This window comes from Petromyzon marinus, chromosome 39, assembly GCF_048934315.1.
Source record: "Petromyzon marinus isolate PM22_M1 ecotype Great Lakes invasive population chromosome 39, UKy_Petmar_22M1.pri1.0, whole genome shotgun sequence".
NCBI lineage: Eukaryota > Metazoa > Chordata > Hyperoartia > Petromyzontiformes > Petromyzontidae > Petromyzon > Petromyzon marinus.
The window spans coordinates 5,122,412-5,148,400 of NC_133705.1; the positions used below are offsets into that span (position 1 = coordinate 5,122,412).

Sequence of the window (25,989 nt, forward strand, 5' to 3'; positions counted from 1 at the left end):
ATGGGATACATGAAATGGAGTCATGGGATGTGAAATGGAGTCATAGGATACATGAAATTAAGTCATGGGATACATGAAATGGAGGCCTGGGGCACGTGAAATGGAGTCGTGGGAAACATGAATTGGAGTCGTAGGTCACATGAAATGGAGTCGTGGGATACGTAAAATGGAGTCATTGGAAACATGAAATGGAGTCGTGGGACACATGAAATGGAGTCATGGGATACATGAAATGGAGTCGTGGGATACATGAAATGGAGTCGTGGGACATGAAATGGAGTCGTGGGACATGAAATGGAGTTGTGGGACACATGAAATGGAGTCATGGGATACGTAAAATGGTTTTATACTATACATGAAATGGAGTCCTGGGATACATGAAATGGAGTCGTGGGACACATGAAATGGAGTCATGGGATACATGAAATGGAGTCATGGGGCACATGAAATGGAGCCGTGAAACACATTAAATGGAGTCATTTGACACGTGAAATGTTGTCGTGGGATACATGAAATGGAGTCATGGGATACATGAAATGGAGTCGTGGGACATGGAATGGAGTCATGGGACACGTTAAATGGAGTCATGGGATACATGAAGTGCAGTCATGGGACATGAAATGGAGTCGTGGGACATGAAATGGAGTCGTGGGACATGAAATGGAGTCATGGGATACATGAAATGGAGTCATGGGATATGAAATGGAGTCATGGGATATGAAATGGAGTCATGGGACACGTGAAATGGAGTCATGGGACACGTGAAGTGGAGTCATGGGATACATGAAATTAAGTCATGGGATACATGAAATGGAGTCATGGGGCACGTGAAATGGAGTCGTGGGAAACATGAAATGGAGTCGTGGGATATGTAAAATGGAGTCATTGGAAGCATGAAATGGAGTCGTGGGATACATGAAATGGAGCCATGGGATACGTAAAACTGAGTCATGGGATACATGAAATGGAGGCATGGGGCACGTGAAATGCAGTCCTGGGATTCATAAAATGGAGTCGTGGGACACATGAAATGGACTCGTGGGACACATGAAATGCAGTCATAGGATACATGAAATGGAGTCGTGGGATACATGAAGTGCAGTCATGGGACATGAAATGGAGTCCTGGAACACATGAAAGGTAGTCGTGGGACACATGAAATGGAGTCATGGTATACATAAAATGGAGTCATGGGATACGTGAAATGGAGTCCTGGGATACATTAACTCGAGTCATGGGACATGAAATGGAGTCGTGGGACACGTGAAATGGAGTCGTGGGACACGTGAACTGGAGTCATGGGACACATGAAATGGAGTCATGGGACACATGAAATGGAGTCATTGGACACATGAAATGGAGCCGTGGAACACATGAAATGGAGTCATTTGACACGTGAAATGTTGTCGTGGGATACATGAAATGGAGCCATGGGACAAATTCAATGGGGTCGTGGGATACATAAAATGGAGTCATGTGATACATGAAATGGAGTCGTCGGATACATGAAATGGAGTCAGGGAACACGTGAAATGGAGTCGTGGAAAACATGAAATGGAGTCATGGGATACATGAAATGGAGTCGTGGGACATGAAATGGAGTCGTGCGACATGAAATGTAGTCGTGGGACATGAAATGGATTCATGGGACACATGAAATGGAGTCATGGGATACATGAAATGGAGTCGTGGGACATGAAATGGAGTCGTGGGACATGAAATGGAGTCATGGGACACATGAAATGGAGTCATGGGACGTGAAATGAAGTCATGGGGCACGTGAAATGGAGTCGTGGGAAACATGAAATGGAGTCGTAGGTCACATGAAATGGAGTCGTGGGATACGTAAAATGGTGTCATTGGAAACATGAAATGGAGTCGTGGGACACGTGAAATGCAGTCATGGGATACATGAAATGGAGTCGTGGGACATGAAATGGAGGCGTGGGACATGAAATGGAGTCGTGGGACATGAAATGGATTCATGGGACACATGAAATGGAGTCATGGGACACATGAAATGGAGTCATTGGACACATCAAATGGAGCCATGGAACACATCAAATGGAGTCATTTGACACGTGAAATGTTGTCGTGGGATCCATGAATTGGAGCCATGGGATACATGAAATGGAGTCCTGGGATACGTAAAATGGTTTTAAACTATACATGAAATGGAGTCATGGGATACATGAAATGGAGTCCTGGGATACATGAAATGGAGTCGTGGGACACATGAAATGGAGTCATGGGATACATGAAATGGATTCATGGGGCACATGAAATGGAGTCGTGAAACACATTAAATGGAGTCATTTGACACGTGAAATGTTGTCGTGGGATACATGAAATGGAGTCTTGGGACACATTAAATGGGGTCGTGGGATACATAAAATGGAGTCATGTGATACATGAAATGGAGTCGTGGGATACATGAAATGGAGTCGTGGGGTACATGAACTGGAGTCATGGGACATGACATGGAGTAGTGGGACGTGAAATGGAGTAGTGGGACACGTGAAATGGAGTCATGGGAAACATGAACTGGAGTCGTGGGAGATGAAGTGGAGTCGTGGGATACGTGAAAATAAGTAATGGGATGCATGAAATGGAGTAGTGAGACACATGAAATGGAGCAATGGGATACATGAAATGGAGTCCTGGGATACATGAAATGGAGTTCTGGGATACATGAAATGGAGTTCTGGGATACATGAAATGGAGTTCTGGGATACATGAAATGGGAGTAGTGGGACACATGAAATGGAGTCATTTGACACGTGAAATGTTGTCGTGGGATACATGAAATGGAGTCATGGGATACATGAAATGGAGTCATGGGGCACATGAAATGGAGCCGTGAAACACATTAAATGGAGTCATGGGATACATGAAATGGAGTCGTGGGATACATGAAATGGAGTCATGAGATACGTGAAATAGAGTCATGGGACACATGAAATGGAGTCATGTGACACATGAAATGGAGTCATTTGACACGTGAAATGTTGTCGTGGGATACATGAAATGGAGTCGTGGGACATGGAATGGAGTCATGGGATACGTAAAATGGAGTAATTGGAAACATGAAATGGAGTCGTGGGATACATGAAATGGAGCCATGGGATACGTAAAATTGAGTCATGGGATACATGAAATGGAGGCATGGGGCACGTGAAATGCAGTCCTGGGATTCATAAAATGGAGTCGTGGGACACATGAAATGGACTCGTGGGACACATGAAATGCAGTCATAGGATACATGAAATGGAGTCGTGGGATACATGAAATGGAGTCGTGGGATACATGAAATGGAGTCATGAGATACGTGAAATAGAGTCATGGGACACATGAAATGGAGTCATGTGACACATGAAATGGAGTCATTTGACACGTGAAATGTTGTCGTGGGATACATGAAATGGAGTCGTGGGACATGGAATGGAGTCATGGGATACGTAAAATGGAGTAATTGGAAACATGAAATGGAGTCGTGGGATACATGAAATGGAGCCATGGGATACGTAAAATTGAGTCATGGGATACATGAAATGGAGGCATGGGGCACGTGAAATGCAGTCCTGGGATTCATAAAATGGAGTCGTGGGACACATGAAATGGACTCGTGGGACACATGAAATGCAGTCATAGGATACATGAAATGGAGTCGTGGGATACATGAAATGGAGTCGTGGGATACATGAAATGGAGTCATGAGATACGTGAAATAGAGTCATGGGACACATGAAATGGAGTCATGTGACACATGAAATGGAGTCATTTGACACGTGAAATGTTGTCGTGGGATACATGAAATGGAGCCATGGGACAAATTCAATGGGGCCATGGGATACATAAAATGGAGTCATGGGAAACATGAAATGGAGTCATGGGATACATGAAATGGAGTCGTGGGACATGAAATGGAGTCGTGGGACATGAAATGGAGTCATGGGACACATGAAATGGAGTCATGGGATACATGAAATGGAGTCATGGGATACATGAAATGGAGTCATGGGATGTGAAATGGAGTCATAGGATACATGAAATTAAGTCATGGGATACATGAAATGGAGGCCTGGGGCACGTGAAATGGAGTCGTGGGAAACATGAATTGGAGTCGTAGGTCACATGAAATGGAGTCGTGGGATACGTAAAATGGAGTCATTGGAAACATGAAATGGAGTCGTGGGACACATGAAATGGAGTCATGGGATACATGAAATGGAGTCGTGGGATACATGAAATGGAGTCGTGGGACATGAAATGGAGTCGTGGGACATGAAATGGAGTTGTGGGACACATGAAATGGAGTCATGGGATACGTAAAATGGTTTTATACTATACATGAAATGGAGTCCTGGGATACATGAAATGGAGTCGTGGGACACATGAAATGGAGTCATGGGATACATGAAATGGAGTCATGGGGCACATGAAATGGAGCCGTGAAACACATTAAATGGAGTCATTTGACACGTGAAATGTTGTCGTGGGATACATGAAATGGAGTCATGGGATACATGAAATGGAGTCGTGGGACATAGAATGGAGTCATGGGACACGTTAAATGGAGTCATGGGATACATGAAGTGCAGTCATGGGACATGAAATGGAGTCGTGGGACATGAAATGGAGTCGTGGGACATGAAATGGAGTCATGGGATACATGAAATGGAGTCATGGGATATGAAATGGAGTCATGGGATATGAAATGGAGTCATGGGACACGTGAAATGGAGTCATGGGACACGTGAAGTGGAGTCATGGGATACATGAAATTAAGTCATGGGATACATGAAATGGAGTCATGGGGCACGTGAAATGGAGTCGTGGGAAACATGAAATGGAGTCGTGGGATATGTAAAATGGAGTCATTGGAAGCATGAAATGGAGTCGTGGGATACATGAAATGGAGCCATGGTATACGTAAAACTGAGTCATGGGATACATGAAATGGAGGCATGGGGCACGTGAAATGCAGTCCTGGGATTCATAAAATGGAGTCGTGGGACACATGAAATGGACTCGTGGGACACATGAAATGCAGTCATAGGATACATGAAATGGAGTCGTGGGATACATGAAGTGCAGTCATGGGACATGAAATGGAGTCCTGGAACACATGAAAGGTAGTCGTGGGACACATGAAATGGAGTCATGGTATACATAAAATGGAGTCATGGGATACGTGAAATGGAGTCCTGAGATACATTAACTCGAGTCATGGGACATGAAATGGAGTCGTGGGACACGTGAAATGGAGTCGTGGGACACGTGAACTGGAGTCATGGGACACATGAAATGGAGTCATGGGACACATGAAATGGAGTCATTGGACACATGAAATGGAGCCGTGGAACACATGAAATGGAGTCATTTGACACGTGAAATGTTGTCGTGGGATACATGAAATGGAGCCATGGGACAAATTCAATGGGGTCGTGGGATACATAAAATGGAGTCATGTGATACATGAAATGGAGTCGTCGGATACATGAAATGGAGTCAGGGAACACGTGAAATGGAGTCGTGGAAAACATGAAATGGAGTCATGGGATACATGAAATGGAGTCGTGGGACATGAAATGGAGTCGTGGGACATGAAATGGAGTCATGGGACACATGAAATGGAGTCATGGGACGTGAAATGAAGTCATGGGGCACGTGAAATGGAGTCGTGGGAAACATGAAATGGAGTCGTAGGTCACATGAAATGGAGTCGTGGGATACGTAAAATGGTGTCATTGGAAACATGAAATGGAGTCGTGGGACACGTGAAATGCAGTCATGGGATACATGAAATGGAGTCGTGGGACATGAAATGGAGGCGTGGGACATGAAATGGAGTCGTGGGACATGAAATGGATTCATGGGACACATGAAATGGAGTCATGGGACACATGAAATGGAGTCATTGGACACATCAAATGGAGCCATGGAACACATCAAATGGAGTCATTTGACACGTGAAATGTTGTCGTGGGATCCATGAATTGGAGCCATGGGATACATGAAATGGAGTCCTGGGATACGTAAAATGGTTTTAAACTATACATGAAATGGAGTCATGGGATACATGAAATGGAGTCCTGGGATACATGAAATGGAGTCGTGGGACACATGAAATGGAGTCATGGGATACATGAAATGGATTCATGGGGCACATGAAATGGAGTCGTGAAACACATTAAATGGAGTCATTTGACACGTGAAATGTTGTCGTGGGATACATGAAATGGAGTCTTGGGACACATTAAATGGGGTCGTGGGATACATAAAATGGAGTCATGTGATACATGAAATGGAGTCGTGGGATACATGAAATGGAGTCGTGGGGTACATGAACTGGAGTCATGGGACTTGACATGGAGTAGTGGGACGTGAAATGGAGTAGTGGGACACGTGAAATGGAGTAGTGGGACACGTGAAATGGAGTCATGGGAAACATGAACTGGAGTCGTGGGAGATGAAGTGCAGTCGTGGGATACGTGAAAATAAGTAATGGGATGCATGAAATGGAGTAGTGAGACACATGAAATGGAGCAATGGGATACATGAAATGGAGTCCTGGGATACATGAAATGGAGTTCTGGGATACATGAAATGGAGTTCTGGGATACATGAAATGGAGTTCTGGGATACATGAAATGGGAGTAGTGGGACACATGAAATGGAGTAATGGGATACGTGAAATGGAGTCCTGGGATACATGAAATGGAGTAGTGGGACACGTGAAATGGAGTCATGGGATACGTGAAATGGAGTCCTGGGATACATGAAATGGAGTAGTGGGACACATGAAATGGAGTCGTGGGATACATGAAATCGAGTCATGGAATACATGAAATGGAGGCATGGGGCACGTGAAATGGAGACCTGGACTACATAATATGGAGACCTGGGATACAAAAAAATGCAGTCGTGGGATACATTAAATGGAGTCGTGGGGCATGAAATGGAGTCGTGGGACATGAAATAGAGTCATGGGACACGTGAAATGGAGTCATGGGATACATGAAATGGAGTTGTGGGACACATGAAATGGAGTCATTTGACATGTGAAATGGAGTCATGGGACACATGAAATGGAGTCATGGGATACATAAAATGGAGTCGTTGGATGTGAAATGGTGTCATGGGAAACATGAAATGCAGTTTTGGAACATGAAATGGAGTTGTGGGACACATTAAATGGAGTCATGGGACACGTGAAATGGAGTCATGGGACACGTGAAATGGAGTCATGGGACACATTAAATGGGGTCGTGGGATACATGAAATGGAGTCGTGGGATACATGAAATGGAGTCGTGGGATACATGAAATGGAGTCGTGGGGTACATGAACTGGAGTCATGGGACATGAAATGGAGTCGTGGGACACATGAAATGGAGTCATGGGATACGTGAAATGGAGTCGTGGGATACATAAAATGGAGTCGTGGGACATGTAATGGAGTCATGCGACACATGAAATGGAGTCGTGGGATACATGAAATAGAGTCGTTGGACACAAGAAATGAAACCGTGTGATATGAAATCGCGGTTGGCTTGCGTCCCGCGTGCTTCTGCCGGGCCTGTTGGAAGCCTGGCTGAGACAGGGGAGAGAGAGCCACCCACCCGGTCCATCTCCTGCATGCGGTGCTTCCTCCGCCGGCGGCGGTGGCGCTTGAGAAGCCGCGAGGAGCCCGTCTGCTCGGTGGACGTGCTGAACCTAGATGGAGCACGCACGCAGGCGCGGGCCGGCGGTTACACGGACACAGCAGCAGCAGCAGTCATCACGATGGGAGCAGGGTGGCCAGCAGGGTGGCCAGCAGGCAAGAGCCGCGGCTCCTGGACAGTCATCTAGATAGATGGATGCAGTTACGTGCTATGAACGAGGGACAAAGCCCGAAACGTTGCCTGTTACATATATTTACTTTGAAGGCCACGGTGTCATTGACGAATGCGCTGAATTAAAAAAAAAATCATAATATATACGTGGCATCTCTCGCCTGGTTTGACACACGGCTCAGAGACGGGGAGATTAACGAAGGAAATGGAACAAGTGCTGAACGGCTCACGAAGAAGGACGGAGAGTGGTCCGCTCGGAACGACTCGGAGAATCAGAGAGAGGGAACGCGTGAATTGCGCAGCAGGTCGATCACGTACGTTTAACTCAAGAAACGTTGAGGGTCGCCGCGGTGGCTAGGAGATGTTAACTACCTCGCCTGGTATACACCGGAGGTCGTGGGGTTCCATCGCGACCCTGACGCCTGCAGAATATTTGGTGTTTGCATTCGGCAACTGCCACTGGGGGGTACCCTTGGAATGTTTGAGATGAAAGGTAAAAGTATTATTTTATTCATAATAAAGGTTTTTGGGTTAGATCGCGTTATTTATAAATGTGGCGTGACCCTCCACCACCCGACACGGCCATCAGCAAAAAAAGTGTCACGTTGACAAACGACCATTGTCTTTTGTCAACGTGACACTTTTTTTGCGATCTAACCCAAAAACCTTATGAATAATATTGGTCGCGAAAGCCTACGTGTTAAACTGAGTATTTTTTTAGTTGGAATATCATTATTATTGTTATTATTAATGCTCATAAGAGGGCAAACACGTGGTTGGAAAGCGTGACGATCTCCAGGCATACACACAATGACTACACTTTGTTTGTTAGCTATCTCGCCTGGAGCCTTACCTGGTAAAAATGCACAACAATAGTTTAGTTTTTATAGTTTATAGTTTTAAGTGGCCTGCAAGGGTTGAGGCCCGATGGTGGAGATTAGCGGTAAGAGTGGCAGTTGAGCGAAGGACGTCGGCCGTGGAAACTGAGCGATTAAGTCGTCTCGCGTGCAGGTGCTGGGTGGATTGTCGCTTCGCGGGATCGTGAGAGATACTCGGCATCTTGGGGAGGGGCCTTCATCCAGCAGTGGATTGATAACAGTTGATGGCGATTATTAACTTGTTGGAGGCCCAAAACTTCAAGTGACCAGCAACAAACTATTTTTTTTTATGTTTTATTTTACCAGGTAAGGGCCACTGAGATGCACAGCTCCTTTTCAGAAACGACCGGGCCATCACAAACGACAGCCCAACGAAGTGGCTTATCACGTGGAAATGTATTGCAGCCAAATACTCTAAACGCGTGACGTTCTAAATGCGGAGGTGAAAACCGGGGGAACTGGAGAAATATCCTCGCGACCACGGGGAGACATGCAAATACCAAATATATAGAAGGCGTCAGGATCGGGGATCAAACCCACGACTTCCTGCATACCAGGCGAGGGAGTTACATCTCACCACCATGGCAGAAAACAGCACCACCCACGTTGTATTGGATAAAAGAATGCAAAAAGGGACGGCGGGAGTAAATTCTTCAGTGGAACCGAAGACATCCAGCCGAGTTGACGAACAAGAGCGATTGGCCGGCCGTGTTACATCGGGCCAACGTCATCGGTCACAGCCCCGCACGCCGACGTCGGCCCAACGTTGCGGTGCGCGTGTGTGTGTGTGTATGCGTGCTGGTGCTGGGGCGAGCAGGGGCCCCTCCCGGGCATCGCTCACCGGCTGGCGTTGTCGTCATCCTCGTCCTCCTCCGAGTCGAAGGCGCTCGTCTCCTCCAGCTCGCTGCTCACCACGCTCGACGCGTCGTACGCGTGCTGGTGAGGCGCCGCTGGCGCCGCGTGGTGGTGATGGTGGTGGGGAGCCGCCACTGCATGGTGAGGTGGGGCGTGGTGAGGGTGCTGCGGCGCATGCAGCGGCCGGCCTGGCACGGGCTTCACCAGCCCATTCGGCCTTGGTCCTGTGGCGAAAACATCAACAGCGTCATCGACGACAATGTCAAAGATGACGACGATAATTCTGGTTGTTTTAGGTTAGGCCACGATGATCTGGCATTAATTTGTGTTGTAAAGGCCCTCCACCACCCGACACGGCCAAACATCGGAGGGTCTCAATGACACGGATTGTTTCCAGATCGTTACGTGACCTAACCAAAAAATCTCTTGCAATATTGGCTGCGGTGCGTTATCTTAAAACCTGTTTTCGTTTTCTCCAGGTTTTCATCCCGATTGTGCAATCAGCTTCGCGTCACGAGATGGATCCATTCGGAAAATCTCGCAGAGCAGCGCGACCCCCCCCCCCCAATTATTGTTCAGAGAACAGCCCACGGAAGCGGATATCGCAGCTCTACCTTCAAAGTGCAGTGCAGCGAACCCCCCCCCCCCCCCCGCTGTTCTGTACTTGTACATTCCTACGTCTACGCTCCCCCGCCTTCACCAACCCGGACACAGAGATACGGACGGACGGATGGAGCTAATGCAGCAACGCTGTCACCCTGAGCAGGAAAGGCGCCGCGATCCGACGCTGCCGCTAATCCTGCGCCTGCTGCGGCGTCCCACGAGGCCGCTCTGAGCCTGCGGGCGCACGCGGGCCAGAGCGGCACGGTGGGGGTGGGGGTTTGGTGGAACAGCTGTTGAGCGTGACCGCCAGCGTGACCCCAGTGACGGGGAGGAGGGTGGCGGTGGGCGGCGGCTGCTCACGTTGGAGCATCCTCCAACGATCCGCCCGTCCATCCCTGCCCGGAGTAACCCGGCAGTTCTGAATGAATGCAGTGGTGTCGGTGGCGTTGTGGGGGGGGGGGGGGGGGGCGGGAATTGGCGGGACGGCTCGAGATGGGAGATTCCCGCGCACCTGTGTGCTCATGCCGAGGATCCCGGTCTCTCCGCGACCGTCTCTCGCTCCGCGCCGACAGCACCGACTCCGTGTCTGTGGCCCGGTCCAGGCTTTCCTGGCTGCCGGCAGGGTTGGGGCTGAGACATGCAAACAAGAACAACTGAGATCTGTCGTGTAACCCTTTAACAGGCTGTTGGTGAGCACCTGTGAAGGCCGACACGGAACGCAGGAGGGTGGTGTGGCCGACACCACAAGAGATTTTGGCGACGATGATGATGATAATAATCATGGTGAAGGTGACGCTAATGATGAAGTTGAGAGGTACAGTGGATGTGGTGTGCTGGGTGCAGAAACGTTTAAAAGGGTCGATAGTAAACCCAAGTGGCATGTGACTAGCATCCACAGCTCACTGCAAAAGGTATACTGGATGTGGTGTGCTGAGTGTGGAAATATGTCACAGACATGAACAGACCTGGCTGAAATTAAGCCCTGGTCTCACAGAGACACCCACTGGCTGACACAGAGACCCACAGATACCATAAAAGACTTAAATAAACTCACACAAGAGACACAATCTTATAGAGACCCTGTGGACTCACGGAGAGATGCAGTCTCACGCCGGGGCTTAAATCAGTCACTGAATACAGATGAATATTTTCTGGGTTGCTGGAATAGCCTGCAGCGGTGGTTCTCAACCTTATTTGGCTACTGTTGCACTTCCCATTGTTGAATTTTAATTAAACCGAGCAACCCCCTTGGCCTGACCCAACATGGTCCTGAGGAAATAAATGTACAAATAATGAACATCAACATTTTGACCATCTTGAGACGTATCATCCTAACAAGTTATTAACTGCAAGCGAATAAATAAAAAAAATATCAACGGACACTCTGCGTGCGTGATGTTATTTGTCCGCGCACGCTGGTTGCTCTTGGAAACCAACATTGCTTACAATCAACGAGTTCAGAAAGGTCTTTTATATCCTTCTAGGTTACCGAATGGATTAAAAATGTTATCGTAGTTATTTTATCCTGGCAGATTAATACGTGATCGCTCACCAAATGCCTTTCACGTACAATAAAATTTCGCAGGTTTATAAATCACCTCGCGTAACCCCCCCCCCCCCCCCGGGACATTTCCAGGTACCCCCCAACCCCGCCGGGTCCCCACATACCCCTCCTGGTTGAGAAACCACCGGCTTAGACTACGTGAGCGGAATGACTAGGCTCCTCAGCCTAACAGCCAGAGTGTATACTGGACGCGGTGTGCCAGGTGGGGGTCTTACTGGAAGGAGGGCGGCCGCGAGTCTCCGATGCCGCCTGTCCGCTCCAGCGGCGGGGGCAGCTCCGCCTTGGGCTCCGAGCACTGTGAGCCGGTCTCCGAGGGGTCGGCGGCCACCAGCTGATGAGCACAAGACAAAGGTGACGCAAGCAGTTTAATTCACGAGGTTTGACGATTTTAAAACAAACAAAAAGACTACGCAATTTTTTGTTACCGAGCTGCTACGGCGCTACGGTGCTCTTTTTCAGAAGCGGAACCTTGGCTATCACAAGTGACAGCTCAACGAAGTGGCTTATCACGTGGACATTTATAGCAGCCAAATACTCTTAAACACGTGATGTTGATTCTAAATGTGGAGGGGAAAACCGGAGGACCCGGAGAAGAATCGACGCAACCACGGGGAGAACATGCAAAATCCAAATATACAGCAGGCGTAATGGTTGGGATCGAACCCACGGCCGCCTGTATACCAGGCGAGGTAGTTAACAAACAAACACGAGGTGCAATCATTGCGCGTACACGTGGACGCATCTGCCCTCTTATGAGTATTAATAATAGTGGCTTATCGTCAAGTGGAAATTTAAAGCAGCCAAATAATCTAAACGCGTGACGTTGATTCTAAATGTGGAGGGAAAAACCAGAGGACCCAGAGTAAAATCCACACGACCATGGGGAGAGGGACACCGCAAACTCCAAATAACAGCAGGCAGTAGGTTCGGGATCGAACCCACGACCTCCTGTATACCAGGCAAGGTAGTTAACAAACACAAGGTGCAATCATGGTGTGTAAGCCTGGACATTGTTACGCTTTCCAACCACGAGTTTGCCCTCTTATGAGCATTAATAACAACATTGATATGCCAACTCAAAAAATGCTTTTAGATCGCACCTCAAAACATTCCAAGGGCACCCCCCCGTGGCAACTGTCCCCGTGCGGCACGAGGTACACAGCACCTGGCCTGCAAGTGGCCATTGGTCTGCCGGGAGTGAAGGGACAGAGGCGATTGCTGCTTTGTGTAATCCCAATCGAGGGGATTTGCTAGATTTTTCAAAATTTCTTCTAAACGTGGCTAAACTTGGACCGCGCGACGCCGGCAAGCGCAGTGATTTGACGGTCACAGGACCAACGCGACGTTCACTATGAAGCAGACGGCCCATAGTATTTTATGGTGAATACGCCACAGTGTGAGGGATATTATAACCAGGGTGCATTGCCTGCCGGATTCGAACCGCCGTGGAAAAGTGACGACCGCTCCGCCGCCGTGCAGTGTTTCGTGGCAGTGGGACAGCGATAATAATGTTGTCCTTTCCTAGGGGCCGTCCATAAATGACGTCACGTGATTTTGGACAATTTTGACCCCCCCCCTCTCGTCACACGGTGTCACAAAAAGTCAGACCCTCCCTCAAATATGACGTCACGAAGCTCTGCCCCCCCCCACAAAAAAAACATATTTCCATTTTGAAAATAAAACATGCTTAAAATCGCTTTAAACTATTGTCATTGTAGTGCGTATTTAATGTGGCGCTGCACTCTGATGTTGTAGGAGAAAACATTTATAAAAAGTCAGCTTAATTAAGTAGAACGTGTTGTCTATATTTATTTAAAGTTGTGCATTTTGATGTGACGTCACACTTCTAAACCTCCCCCCCCTCGTCACACATCGTCACAAATGTCTGACCCCCCCCCCCCCAAGGTGCATGACGTCATTTATGGACGGCCCCCTAGGCGCACAACGGCGCCGGATGGCGTTCCAGCGATTCCACTAGGATAGCAATTCGGGCTGCGAATTAGTTGTGTTTAAAAACAAAAACTAAAATAACGGCCTTTTGTTAAGAAGAGGGATATCCCGGAGATAACGTACCGCTGAATTATAAAACCTGGCAACTCGAGGGCTCCCCGTGGAAATGTCGCCGCACGTGACCTCGTTATGCGTGGTAGCCGGTTTTGCATCGCCGCGTGTTCGAGCCCACCGGGCCTACCTCACGGCACCACCCTCAATATTATCCGTGGCAAGCATCTGTTCCAGCAAGCACACTCCCCGAGCGGATTCCAAAATACATGGCGGGTGGGGGGGTGGGGAGAGCAATAGATGCTGCTGGGATACGAGAACGCGTGTTTGTGTGCGCAGACGTAGACCGGGGCTCTGTTACGTGGATGTGCTTGCACCTCTGATTGGCAAGGTTGGCTACGTACGGTGCAAAAGAAGTTCAACTCACACACAGTACATATGTACATCATGAGCTGCAGGGCTGAGCAGCAACTTAGTAAACATTGGGAGCAGGGGGTGGGGGGTAAATCCAGCGCCCATCTCCACATGCCATGACAATTCGCTTAATTATTCAGAGCTGCAATTACAAACTGAACTACTCCCTTTGTGCTATGTCGTCTTGTTTGCATTGTTACTAATCAACTAATTAATCTACGCATTGTCACAGCTACCCGTAAACAGGAAGGCGGGGGGGGGGGCTTGGTCTCGTCCCACCCCCCATCCCATCAACACGATAACAACGGACTCCGAGGGGCTCTCATCCGTGTCGCGAGCCTTTCGCGACGAGCTGGGAGGGAGGGTTTTCGACGGGTCGTCTGCAGTCATGCGGCTCGGCCGCTCCAAGGTGCACCCCTTCGGAAGGGATTGAGATAGGGGAGAGAGATGTAATCGGAAGAGAGATACGGGAAGTGACAGCAAGGGAGGTGCAGATTCTCATCTTCACAGCAGCAGCAGCAGCGGCGGCGGCTTTCGAGTGGCCATCGTACAAAGACGGTGGTCACCGCACCGCGCGCCTTAAGATGCGCTTCTGCGGCCGTCTGAAATACTGCTCGCTCTTCCTTCCGATATAAGGCAGCCACTGGGATCGATGCGCATTTAAGTTTAGATTGAAGAGTCATTTCTATACAACCGCTTTTTGTTTTTAATATGCTGTCCTTATTCGGCACCTCCGAGGAGCACGGTTGGCTAACGTACGGCGCAAAAGAAGTTCAACATACGTACACACGTTCAGAAGTGTGGCGGGAGAGACGTGCAGCAGGGGACACCTAATCACCGCCACGCTGTGTGTGTGTGTAGCAGAGGAGACTGGGTGGGGGGGGGAGGTCACGGGACATTCCCAGGTGCTACGGGTTCTCAGGGGAGGGAAGCCCACTAATGGCAACAGCTGCCTTCTCTTCTGCACACAACGGCGGCCGCACGGCGCGCATTCCCGTACAAACACTTTCCGCCACGTCGCCCCCCCACCGAGCCACAGCAGCGGTGAGCGAACAGCTGTTTAAGGCCGGCACGTCGCACACGCGCACCAACGTGGGGGGGGGGGGGGGTGTGGAGGCAGTGTGGCCTTGCAACTATCTTTACATCCTTCAGCTGCACACACGAATCTAAGATAATAATACACTTTTTATTTATTTTTATTTTACCAGGCAAGGCCCCACCGAGCAATGCAGGTGTTTTTCAGAAGCGACCTTGGCCGCAATGGAGTGGCTTATCACGTGGAAATATAGCAGCCAAATAATCTAAAAGTGTATTTCTAGATGTGGAGGGGAAAACCTGAGGACCTGGAGAAAAATCCACGCGACCATGGAGAGAACATGCAGGCGTCAGGGTCGGGATCGAACCCACGACCTCCTGTATACCAGGCGAGGTAGTTAACATCTCCTAGCCACCACTAGATTTTAACTTGACCGGGAAACGTGAAAGTGTCACGATTCCTGGTCAAGATTCCATACGACGAGATGCTGATGATAATAATAATAATAAAATCAGTTTTATAAAGCGCCTTTCAAGCTGGTAATCTCAAAGCACTGTACAGTCGAGGTAAAACTTTTAAACAAAAAACTGACCACACCAGTAGAAACCCAATCACAAGACAATAAAACCCAAATAAAAAATATCCAACTGAGTATCGGTGGATGTCAGGGAAGCAACTTATAAAACCCAGCTAGAAATGCAATCGAGTTGAGTAAATCGTGCACGGCAGTGGAAGAGTAGGCCAAATACCAGCGTAGAAGAGCGCCCCTCTCTCATGGAGGTTCCTACGTGTCACACCTCGAGCAAAACACTGCAGCCCTGCACCTTTACCCTTATACATAATTAGCACACGGAGGTGTTTGGTAATTGCGTTAAACCCGGTTATCACAGCTACGTTATTACCTTGTGGGGTGACTCGTTGGATGCCCATGAGAGCCATAACAGTGTGAGCCGTGCCCACTGTTCATCGATCTTTCCTGGCAGTGACCGTGAACGAGGACACCGGGGTGGTTGCTCATCAATACACGATGGAATAACGTTTCGGTAGTAACGCTCGCGTTGTTTCCCTTGCTTCCACTGGCACGATCCTCCATTTGTCGTCAACTGCGACACGACTCGCTCTTGCTCCCAACACCAGCCGACGCGCGCACGCACCATCGCACGCACGCGAGGACTTTGAGGGGGTGACGAGGTTGCAGAACGGCATCCGATTATCTGTACACCTCCATGTACACGGTGAGCATAAGAATCAAATCTGACTGTCGCCTGATGAAGCTAGTTGAAATTACTGGCGAAACGTCATACTCAGATTGTAAATGTTGTGGCTTTACTCTCCCAACACACCGGTGTGCTGCACTAGTAACGAATTGGCATGTTCCGTTTACGTGACAAACCTTACTAATTGGCTGTGTTGGGTGGTGGCAGGTTGAACGACACATTTATATAATTAAGTGATCTAACCTAAAAAAACCTGTATTCTATAAGAATCACAATTGGTTCGAGTTGGTGATCCATTGTTATAATAATCAATATTTTAACCATTGTTTTCTTTTGGTTTGGTCACGTAAATATAAATGTGTCGTTAAACCCGCCACCACCCGACACAGCCAATTAGTAAGGTTTGTCACGTGAATAGGTTTATTACGTCGGGTGGCGGCGGGTTCAACCACACATTTAGATTTACATGATCTAACCCAAAAAAAAACAACCCTATATTACGGACAATATTGGCCGCGAAAGCCTACGGACTTGGTAAACGGGGGCAAAAATGTCCGCGTGTTGGCCGGGAAACCGCCCGTTCACAAGAATCCCTCCCAGCACAAAAAGCGGCAGCAGGCAATGGTGGCCGTAAGCGCAACGACAAGTCCTAAGAGAGGATGAAACCGCCACGCGGCTCTCTCACAGTCCCTCTGTTCCCGCCGTCTAAGACGACACGGCCACGGTTTAGATTTCTCCGCGCGCTGGGCACCTAAGACAAATAGTAACCGTGCGGGTTACCACACCCAGTGGCGGTGGGGTCACGTGACGTCGTTTGTGCGAGGCATGATGGTAGAGGCCCCTATCCTACGGGTCACACTATCCCCCTGTGCGCGCTTTCCGTCCAGGAATCACCGTCTGCGTGTATTGGTGTCGTTCAACGATGCGCGATGAATAAGAAGGTCCAGGGCCCAAAATGTCGCCTGTTACATATTACTTTCCCTTTAAGGCATCGGTTCTTAACTTGGGGTGCATCACGCACCCCCTGGGCATGCGAAATGCCCTTTCTGGGGGTGCGAGACGTGGCCAGATTTGTTTTAGAAGGTAAATCACTGAAAACACAAATTTAGTACGGGCACGCAAGTACAACAGCTACTTTGTTTCATCAAACGCTATGTATTTATTAACATTACACATTTTTTGTTTTACAATTGGGAACCATAGGGGCGCAAAGGCTGCAGTAAAGGCGAAGAACCACTGCTTCAAAGCCACACGGTGTTAATGGCAAATGTGTCGAGTGGTCTTGTTAGCAGCTGCGCTTGTGCACCACACTGCCAATGCAGCAGCGCTTGTGCACTACACTGGCAATGCAGCAGCAGAATCGCCAAATAATGCTTACATTTGAATGACTAAATCACTGCCTCGTTTAACGGCTAGTGATGAGCACCAACAAAGACACAGTTCCCCCGTACAGTCTACGCAGGCTGTTGGGGCAAGTGCCGCGAACGAGGACCTACGAAGGCACACGAGGGAGTGGTGCGGCCGGTACGACGCTCGGCCAACCAGTGCTGATATTTTACACACTGGTTGAGTCGACCTAGGGGAGGCCCAGGACGGTTCAAATATTTTTCCCCACCGATATTGGCCGCGAGCGAGAACCGAACTCGGCTCGCGAGGTTCGTGGCGCAGCACGCTAACCGCTGCGCCACTGCTCCCCGTGAGCGCCAGACAGGCACAAATCCAAACCGTGTCTCCCCTTTTGCTTTTGCTCGCAAACCACGACCGCTCTTGGGATCTCGAGATGAAAATTGACACTGATGTCAGCCTTCGGCCGGGCATCAAATCACAAATCACCGGGTTGGTAACATAGTTCGCTAACCACACACAGCTTTTGCACGCGCACGCATACATACAGTGAGGGAAAAAATATTTGATCCCCTGCTGATTTTGTATGTTTGCCCACTGACAAAGAAATGATCAGTCTATAATTTTAATGGTAGGTTTATTTGACCAGTGAGAGAGAATAAGAACAAAAAAATCCAGAAAAACGTGTGTCAAAAATGTTATAAATTGATTTACATTTTAATGAGGGAAATAAGTATTTGACCTCTCTGCAAAACATGACTTAGTACTTGGTGGCAAAACCCTTGTTGGCAATCACAGAGGTCAGACGTTTCTTGTAGTTGGCCACCAGGTTTGCACACATCTCAGGAAGGATTTTGTCCCACTCCTCTTTGCAGATCTTCTCCAAGTCATTAAGGTTTCGAGGCTGACGTTTGGCAACTCGAACCTTCAGCTCCTTACACAGATTTTCTATGGGATTAAGGTCTGGAGACTGGCTAGGCCACTCCAGGACCTTAATGTGCTTCTTCTTGAGCCACTCCTTTGTTGCCTTGGCCGTGTGTTTTGGGTCATTGTCATGCTGGAATACCCATCCACGACCCATTTTAAATGCCCTGGCTGAGGGAAGGAGGTTCTCACCTAAGATTTGACGGTACATGCCCTGTCCATCATCCCTTTGATGCGGTGAAGTTGTCCTGTCCCCTTAGCAGAAAAACACCCCCAAAGCATAATGTTTCCACCTCCATGTTTGACGGTGGGGATGGTGTTCTTGGGGTCATAGGCAGCATTCCTCCTCCTCCAAACATGGCGAGTTGAGTTGATGCCAGAGAGCTCCATTTTGGTCTCATCTGACCACAACACTTTTACCCAGTTGTTCTCTGAATCATTCAGATGTTCATTGGCAAACTTCAGACAGGCATGTATATGTGCTTTCTTGAGCAGTGGGACCTTTGCGGGCGCTGCAGGATTTCAGTCCTTCACGGCGTAGTGTGTTACCAATTGTTTTCTTGGTGACTTTGGTCCCAGCTGCCTTGAGACCATTGACAAGATCCTCCCGTGTAGTTATGGGCTGATTCCTCACCGTTCTCATGATCATTGCAACTCCACGAGGTGAGATCTTGCATGGACCCCCAGGCCGAGGAAGATTGACAGTTCTTTTGTGTTTCTTCCATTTGCGAATAATCGCACCAACTGTTGTCACCTTCTCACCAAGCTGCTTGGCAATGGTCTTGTAGCCCATTCCAGCCTTGTGTAGGTCTACAATCTTGTCCCTGACATCTTTGGAGAGCTCTTTGGTCTTGGCCATGGTGGAGAGTTTGGAATCTGATTGATTGATTGCTTCCGTGGGCAGGTGTCTTTTATACGGGTAACAAGGTGAGATTAGGAGCACTCCCTTTAAGAGTGTGCTTCCTAATCTCAGCTCGTTACCTGTATAAAAGACACCTGGGGGCCAGAAATCTTTCTGATTGAGAGGGGGTCAAATACTTATTTCCCTCATTAAAATGCAAATCAATTTATAACATTTTTGACATGCGTTTTTCTGGATTTTCTTGTTGTTATTCTGTCTCTCACTGTTCAAATAAACCTACCATTAAAATTATAGACTGATCATTTCTTTGTCAGTGGGCAAACGTACAAAATCAGCAAAGGATCAAATACTTTTTTCCCTCACTGTATATATGCATGTACAACAAAGACAAAGATATCCGGTGTAGCCTTAACAGACTGTTGGGTAAAGTGCTGTTAGAGAGTAGCACCTACGAAGGCCGACATGGCACGCGAGGGAGTGGGTGGCCAGCACCATGCCTGGCCGCCTTTGTCTTTCCGGGGCCAATCTTTACTAGACGCACAGCACCAAGGGAGGGCCCAGGCTCAGCTCAGATTTCATTTGCCACTGATGATGGCCGTGGCTGGGAATCACATTCGGGTCACTGGGCTCAGAGCTCAATGTGCCCCCATCCACGCGCAGTCATACAACAACAGCAGCGGTGGCAACAGCAGCAACAGCCGCCATTCACCACTAAGTGGCGGTGACGTCACCACGGCAATTTGTGCCAGGCCAGGTGCACTCCGACGCCACGTTGCATCGCAGTCGTACAAAGACAAAGATCCCCCGTGTAGCCTGTAACACACTGTTGGGGCAAGTGCTCTTAGCGAGCACCTACAAAGGCCGGTACAGCGCACGAGTGGGTGGGTGGCAAGCACCTCGCCCGGTCGCCTTTGTCTCCCTAATGGCGATGTTTACACGCCATGCCAGGTAGTCATTTGAGGCTGAGTCGATCTAGGGGAGGCCCAGGATCGGTTCAGATAATTGTCACTGGTGGCCTTGAGCGGGAATCAAACTCGGGAAGCCGGGTTTGTGGCACAGCGCGCTAACCGCTACAATACTGCTCCCCACGCAGAGTTATATACAACAACAACCGCCATTCGCCACTAAGTGGTGGTGACGTCACCACGACGCTTGTGCCAGGCCATGTGCACCTTGAGGCCATATAAGCAGGGAGACACCCACACACGGAGATACAGGGTGCCCAAAAATGTATATACCAAAAAGGAAGTTGAATAGGTTTATTGTTATTCAAGATACTTCCGTGAATATACGCGCTAAACTTATACATTTTAGTTTGTTGTGATTATTGATCGGGAGAAACCTCATTCACTCGACTTTACACCATTAACATTATTTTTTATCTCTGGGGTTGAAAAAGAAAGTCTAGATTTAGCAAACCAAAAGACCCTTGAAGAACGCCAACGTTGAGTCACCATCCATCCCGACAGCTGTTGGAAAATCTTTTCTCAGAGTTGGAACGCCGAATCAGATTGATCATAGTGAATTATGGGAAGACATGTAGAGATTCATTGATCATTCAAGAATATCTAATCAATACCATAACCAATTAAATAAACTAAAACTTCTAAGTCTATTACACGTATTCATGTTAAATTTACGTCAGCATCTCAAATAACCATTCAACGTTCTTATTGGCACGTTCATTTTCGGACACCCTTTAAGTGTATGCATATATACATTAACACGCGTACAAAAACAAAGATCCCCCGTACAGCCTTCAACAGAGTACTCGGGCAGGGGCTGTTCATGAGCGAGCACATTACATTCAGGCACACGTACACAACGACATGCACACACCGAGACAAAGACGTACACACACAAGGCAACGTCTCGAATGTTGTTTTCTTTAAACTACGCCAGTCTCCGTGGCTCCGTCTCCTTAATATCCTCCTCTTCGCTACAAACCTCTAGGGCGAAGACCGCTCTCTCCCCCCTCTTTTCTCCCTCTCCCAGCCCCCCCTCGTCCCCTCCCACCCCCCTCTCCCAGCCCCCTCCACCTCCTCTCCCTCTCCCAGCCCCCTCCACCTCCTCTCCCAGCCCCCCCTCTTTTCTCCCTCTCCCAGCCCCCCCTCGTCCCCTCCCACCTCCCTCTCCCAGCCCCCTCCACCTCCTCTCCCTCTCCCAGCCCCCTCCACCTCCTCTCCCAGCCCCCCTCTTCCCTCTCCCACAGCCCCCCCTCGCCCCCACCTCCTCTCCCTCTCCCAGCCCCCCCTCTTCCCTCTCCCAGCCCCCCTCCTCCCCTCCCACAGCCCCCCCTCGCCCCCACCTCCTCTCCCTCTCCCAGCCCCCCCGTTCTGCGGTCCTGCACTGCTGTGTAAACAACGGCGCTTCCCGTGCCCCGGGACACTCGGCTGGACCAGCCAGACTCAAGGCGCAGCGCGGGGGACCCCTGGGAGACGCAGAGCGAGGCCCGGGGTGGTGGGCAGTGGTGGTGGTGCTGGGTGGGTGGGTGGTGGGGTTGAGAAATGGTGGTGCTGGGTGGGTGGTGGTGCTGGGTGGGTGGTGGGGTTGAGAAAAGGTGGTGAATGGGTGGGTGGTGGTGCTGGGTGGGTGGGTGGTGGGGTTGAGGGTGGTGCTGGGTGGGTGGGTAAATGGTGGTGGAGTTTAAGCAGTGGTGATGCTGGGTGGGTGGGTAGGTGGTGGTGGGGTTGAAGTAATATTGGCGGTGGTACTGGGTGGGTGGGTGATGGTGGGTTGAAGTAATAGTGGTGGTGGTACTGGGTGGGTGGGTAGGTGGTGGTGGGTTGGCGTAATGGTGGTGGTGGTGTGCAGTGGTTGGAGATTGGTGGTTGTTGAATGTGGTGGTGCTGGGTAGGTGGTGGGGTTGGATCCTGCTGGTGAAGCCATGGTCAATACCGTCATGCTGTTGTTCATGGTGGACATGGTGGTAGTGGCGAAGATGATGAACTTGTGCTGGCGGTGTTAGTGATGGTTGGGGTCACAAAGCTGTTGGTAGTTGTGATGGTCACCATTGTGCTGATGCTAGTGGACGCCATGGTGGTGGTAATCATGATGAACGTGCTGGTTGCGTCGGTGTCGGTGACTTTGGCGGTATAGTGGCAGTGGCAGTGGTGAATGTGGCGGTGGCGATGATGAACGCGGTGGTAGCACTGGTGGTGGTGATGGCAGTGGTGATTGTTGGTAGTGGTGATGGTGATTGGGTGGGAGCAGATATGTCGGTGGTGGCGGTGGCGGTGATGAATGTGGCAGTGCTGGTGATGAACATGGTGATAGGGGTGGTGGTGATGAAGTTGATGATGGCGATAATGGTGGTGATGAACTTGGTGGTAGCGGCGACCGTGATGTCGGCGGCGGTGGTGTTGATGATGGCAGTGGCGACGATGGAAAATGCTGATGATGGTGACAATGACCACCTTAGCAGTGGCCGCAGTAACGGCGATGCTGATGATAGTGACACTGCTGACGCTACTATTATCATCCGCAACGATGACGACGATAATGACAATAGCAGAAGCAGAATTCGCAGCTCCTTTCCTAGTTGCTACGCTGCACGTGCCATGGCGCAGAAGAGAAATCCCATTTTAACACACGTGCACTGTACATTCCTCAATTCCACAGAGGGAGAGTGTGTGGGGGGTGTGTGGGGGGGTGTGTGGGGGGGTGTGTGGGGGGATGTGTGGGGGGGTGTGTGGGTGGATTCGTCAGGGTGGGTGGGCTCGTGCGTGGAAGGAGTGGAGGAGGCTCTTGAAGAACGCTACTGGGCAATTGGAGGCAGTTGCCCTCCAACATCAGTGGAGAGCAGAGCAGTGATGCTCAACAACAATGAGCAGAGTGCCAGGCGGCTAAAACGCAGCAAAAGATTGGCACAGTGGGGAGCAGCACAGGTGGTGCATCTGCCAGTTATGTGTCCGTCAACCCACAACACCTTCGTCTGTCCCGTGATCTCCTGCCTCACTTCATGTGGCCTCAGGGTGCACCTAGCCTGGCACAAGTCCCATGGTGACACAACCACCACTTAGTGTCGAATGGCGGCTGTTGTGGCTGTGCGGGCATGTGAGAGTGAAGGTGTGTTGGTTGCAGTGCGGGTGGGTGTGGAGGTAGGATTAACAGCAGGTGCACGGGCGAGTGTGTGGAGCGGTGGCGCAATGATTAGCGCACTGCATTACAAAACCCGATGGACACCAGTTCGACTCCCACTCACAGTCGTCAACATCAGTTAGGAAAATCTCAACCGGTCGTGGGCCTCTCCTAAGTCGACGCAACCTTAAAATAACTACCTGGAGCTGTGTGCAAACCATCAGCACTGGGGAGACAAAGGCAGCCACGCACGGTACTGTCCACACCACCTCCTGGAATGTGCGCCGTGTCAGCCTTCATAGGTGCTCGCTAACAGCACTTTGCCCCAACGGTCTGTTAAAGGCTAAACGGGGGGATCTTTGTGTAAGGTGGGGTGTGTGTGGGTGAAGTAAGACCCAGGCTTTGTGCGTGCCCGTTCTGCCGATTGTTGGCAGTCGGAGACGCCTCGAGTTTGCTTGCCTTCTGATTTAACTTTGGTTTGCCGTATGTATGTACGTACGTACGATGAACTTCTCTCGCACCGTACATAGCCAACCGTGCTTCTCGGAGGAGGTGCCAAGGGGTTTGTCGGAGCAGTTCCGAGCCGACATTTCGCCGACCCAAGTGGCAACCACCTTTTAGGCGATGATGGATTTTCGTTGTGCAGTCGCCGATCACACAAGAAGAAGAAGATCGGTGGCTGGGGCCGAGACCACCAGCGCCCTCCACAGCAAGAGCCGAGAGAGCGCCGCGGTGGATTTTAGTTTTGCACGTGCACGGTTCACTGCTGGATGAGCAGACTCTCCACACCGTGTGGGTGCCATGGGCGCGCGGGGAGGGGGGAGCGGTGGGAGGCGTTACTTGACCATACTTCGCCATGCTGGTCAGTGGCGGGCTGGAGCGGCCGAAGCTGGATATTTGAACCCGCGAGTTCAGCAGTGCCGACTCTGTGTGTGTCAGACACGGCCATCTATGAGGCCAATGAATGAGGACTGCATTCTATTCAAATGTGTCCGTGTGTTTTGTCTGCGTGCATTTTTTTTTTTGTCACCGCGAGCGAGCGGGTGAATGTGCGCCAGCCATCTCATTCAGTCAACCCACGGGCACCCTGGGCTCTGTTCCGTGACCTCCTGCCAGCAAGCCTTCGACACTGCACGCCGCCTCAAAGTGCACCAAGATTGGCACAAGCGCCTTGGTGACGTCACCGACACTTAGCGGTGAGCGGCGGGCGTTGCTGTGTGCGCATGTATGCCTGTGTGTGGGGCAGTGGTGACGTAGAGTTGGGCGCATTCCACGACAAACCCGGTGATCAGAGTTCAATTCCTGACCACGACCACCATCAAGTGGTGTGTGATATCAAGACCCCGTCCTGTGCCTCCCCGCACCTGCCGCGTCCAGGTCGACTCAGCCGTAAACGAGCAGCAGCTGCTTTGCGTGAAACTGCGGCAACGGGGGAAGCAAAGATGACCCGCGCGCGATTCTCTCCACTCGTGGCCCGTACCGGCCTTAATAGGTGCTCGCCGGCAGCACTTGCGCCGACAGTCCATGAGGTTTCAAGGGTTCGGGGGGATTTGTGTCTCTGCACGTCCGAGTTGGTGCGCTGGGTGATGTGGCAGAGCGGCTACCGCATTCGCCACTTGCTGTACAGAGGTTCGCGGTTTGAGCCCCAATGGCCTCCCCCAGTGAGAAGTTCATTGCAAAAACGAGCAGGCCATGAGCATGTGTGCGTGCCGGAAAAATCCGCCACGTTTGAAAACAATCGCCAACTGTGCCCCATTGGCCAAAGACACTTTCCACCATCACCCCCCATTGCCTCTGATAATACAACATCAGAATCTTTAGAGCAGTGGTTGTTAACCTGCGGGTGCGAGATGCCCTTTGTGCGGGTGCGAGGCATGGCCACATTTTTTTAGAAGGTAAATCATCGAAACACCAATTAAGCACGGGCACATAAGCACTTAGTTTCATCAAACCTATGCAATGTTTTAACATGACACTTTTTTTTCGATTGAGAACCAAAGGGGTGCAAGGCTGCAGTACAGGTTAAGAACCACTGCTCTAGACCTACTTAAATCTGCCCTGAAAACTCAGCTCTTTAAAAATGGCCTTTTCCCCATAGTTTTGGTCGTTTCCCTGCTCTCCACACACGGTGGTGGCACATTGGCATCCTTGGATGCAATGCGTCTTACAAATGTAAATTATTATAATTATTGTGTGCGACATTGAATGCCTTCGCGGTATCCTGGCACTACCAGCGCCGCTGCTCAAACTCCAGGAATTTGCCGCGTTACCACCGGCTTAGGGCCATCAACGCGGGCCCTCACGAGCCAAAACCGCGACCGGCCCTTCGCGTAACGCCAGCGGTGGCGTCAACGTTGCTGAACGAGAAAACAGA

The 25,989-nt window shown here is 49.9% G+C and overlaps 1 protein-coding gene across 2 annotated transcripts in view; it reads right to left on the reverse strand.

Annotated features, from left to right (window-relative positions):
* LOC116950553 (segment polarity protein dishevelled homolog DVL-3-like) overlaps positions 1–25,989 on the reverse strand; it is a 95,136-nt gene that overhangs the window by 42,436 nt on the left and 26,711 nt on the right. For both annotated transcript variants that reach the window (XM_032968430.2, XM_032968429.2), the window contains exons 3-6: positions 11,953–12,068; positions 10,685–10,803; positions 9,557–9,794; positions 7,625–7,718 (exon numbers count right to left, since the gene is read on the reverse strand). In XM_032968430.2, coding sequence (XP_032824321.1) covers positions 7,625–7,718; positions 9,557–9,794; positions 10,685–10,803; positions 11,953–12,068 — 567 coding nt within the window. The remainder of the gene's footprint in view (positions 1–7,624; positions 7,719–9,556; positions 9,795–10,684; positions 10,804–11,952; positions 12,069–25,989) is intronic.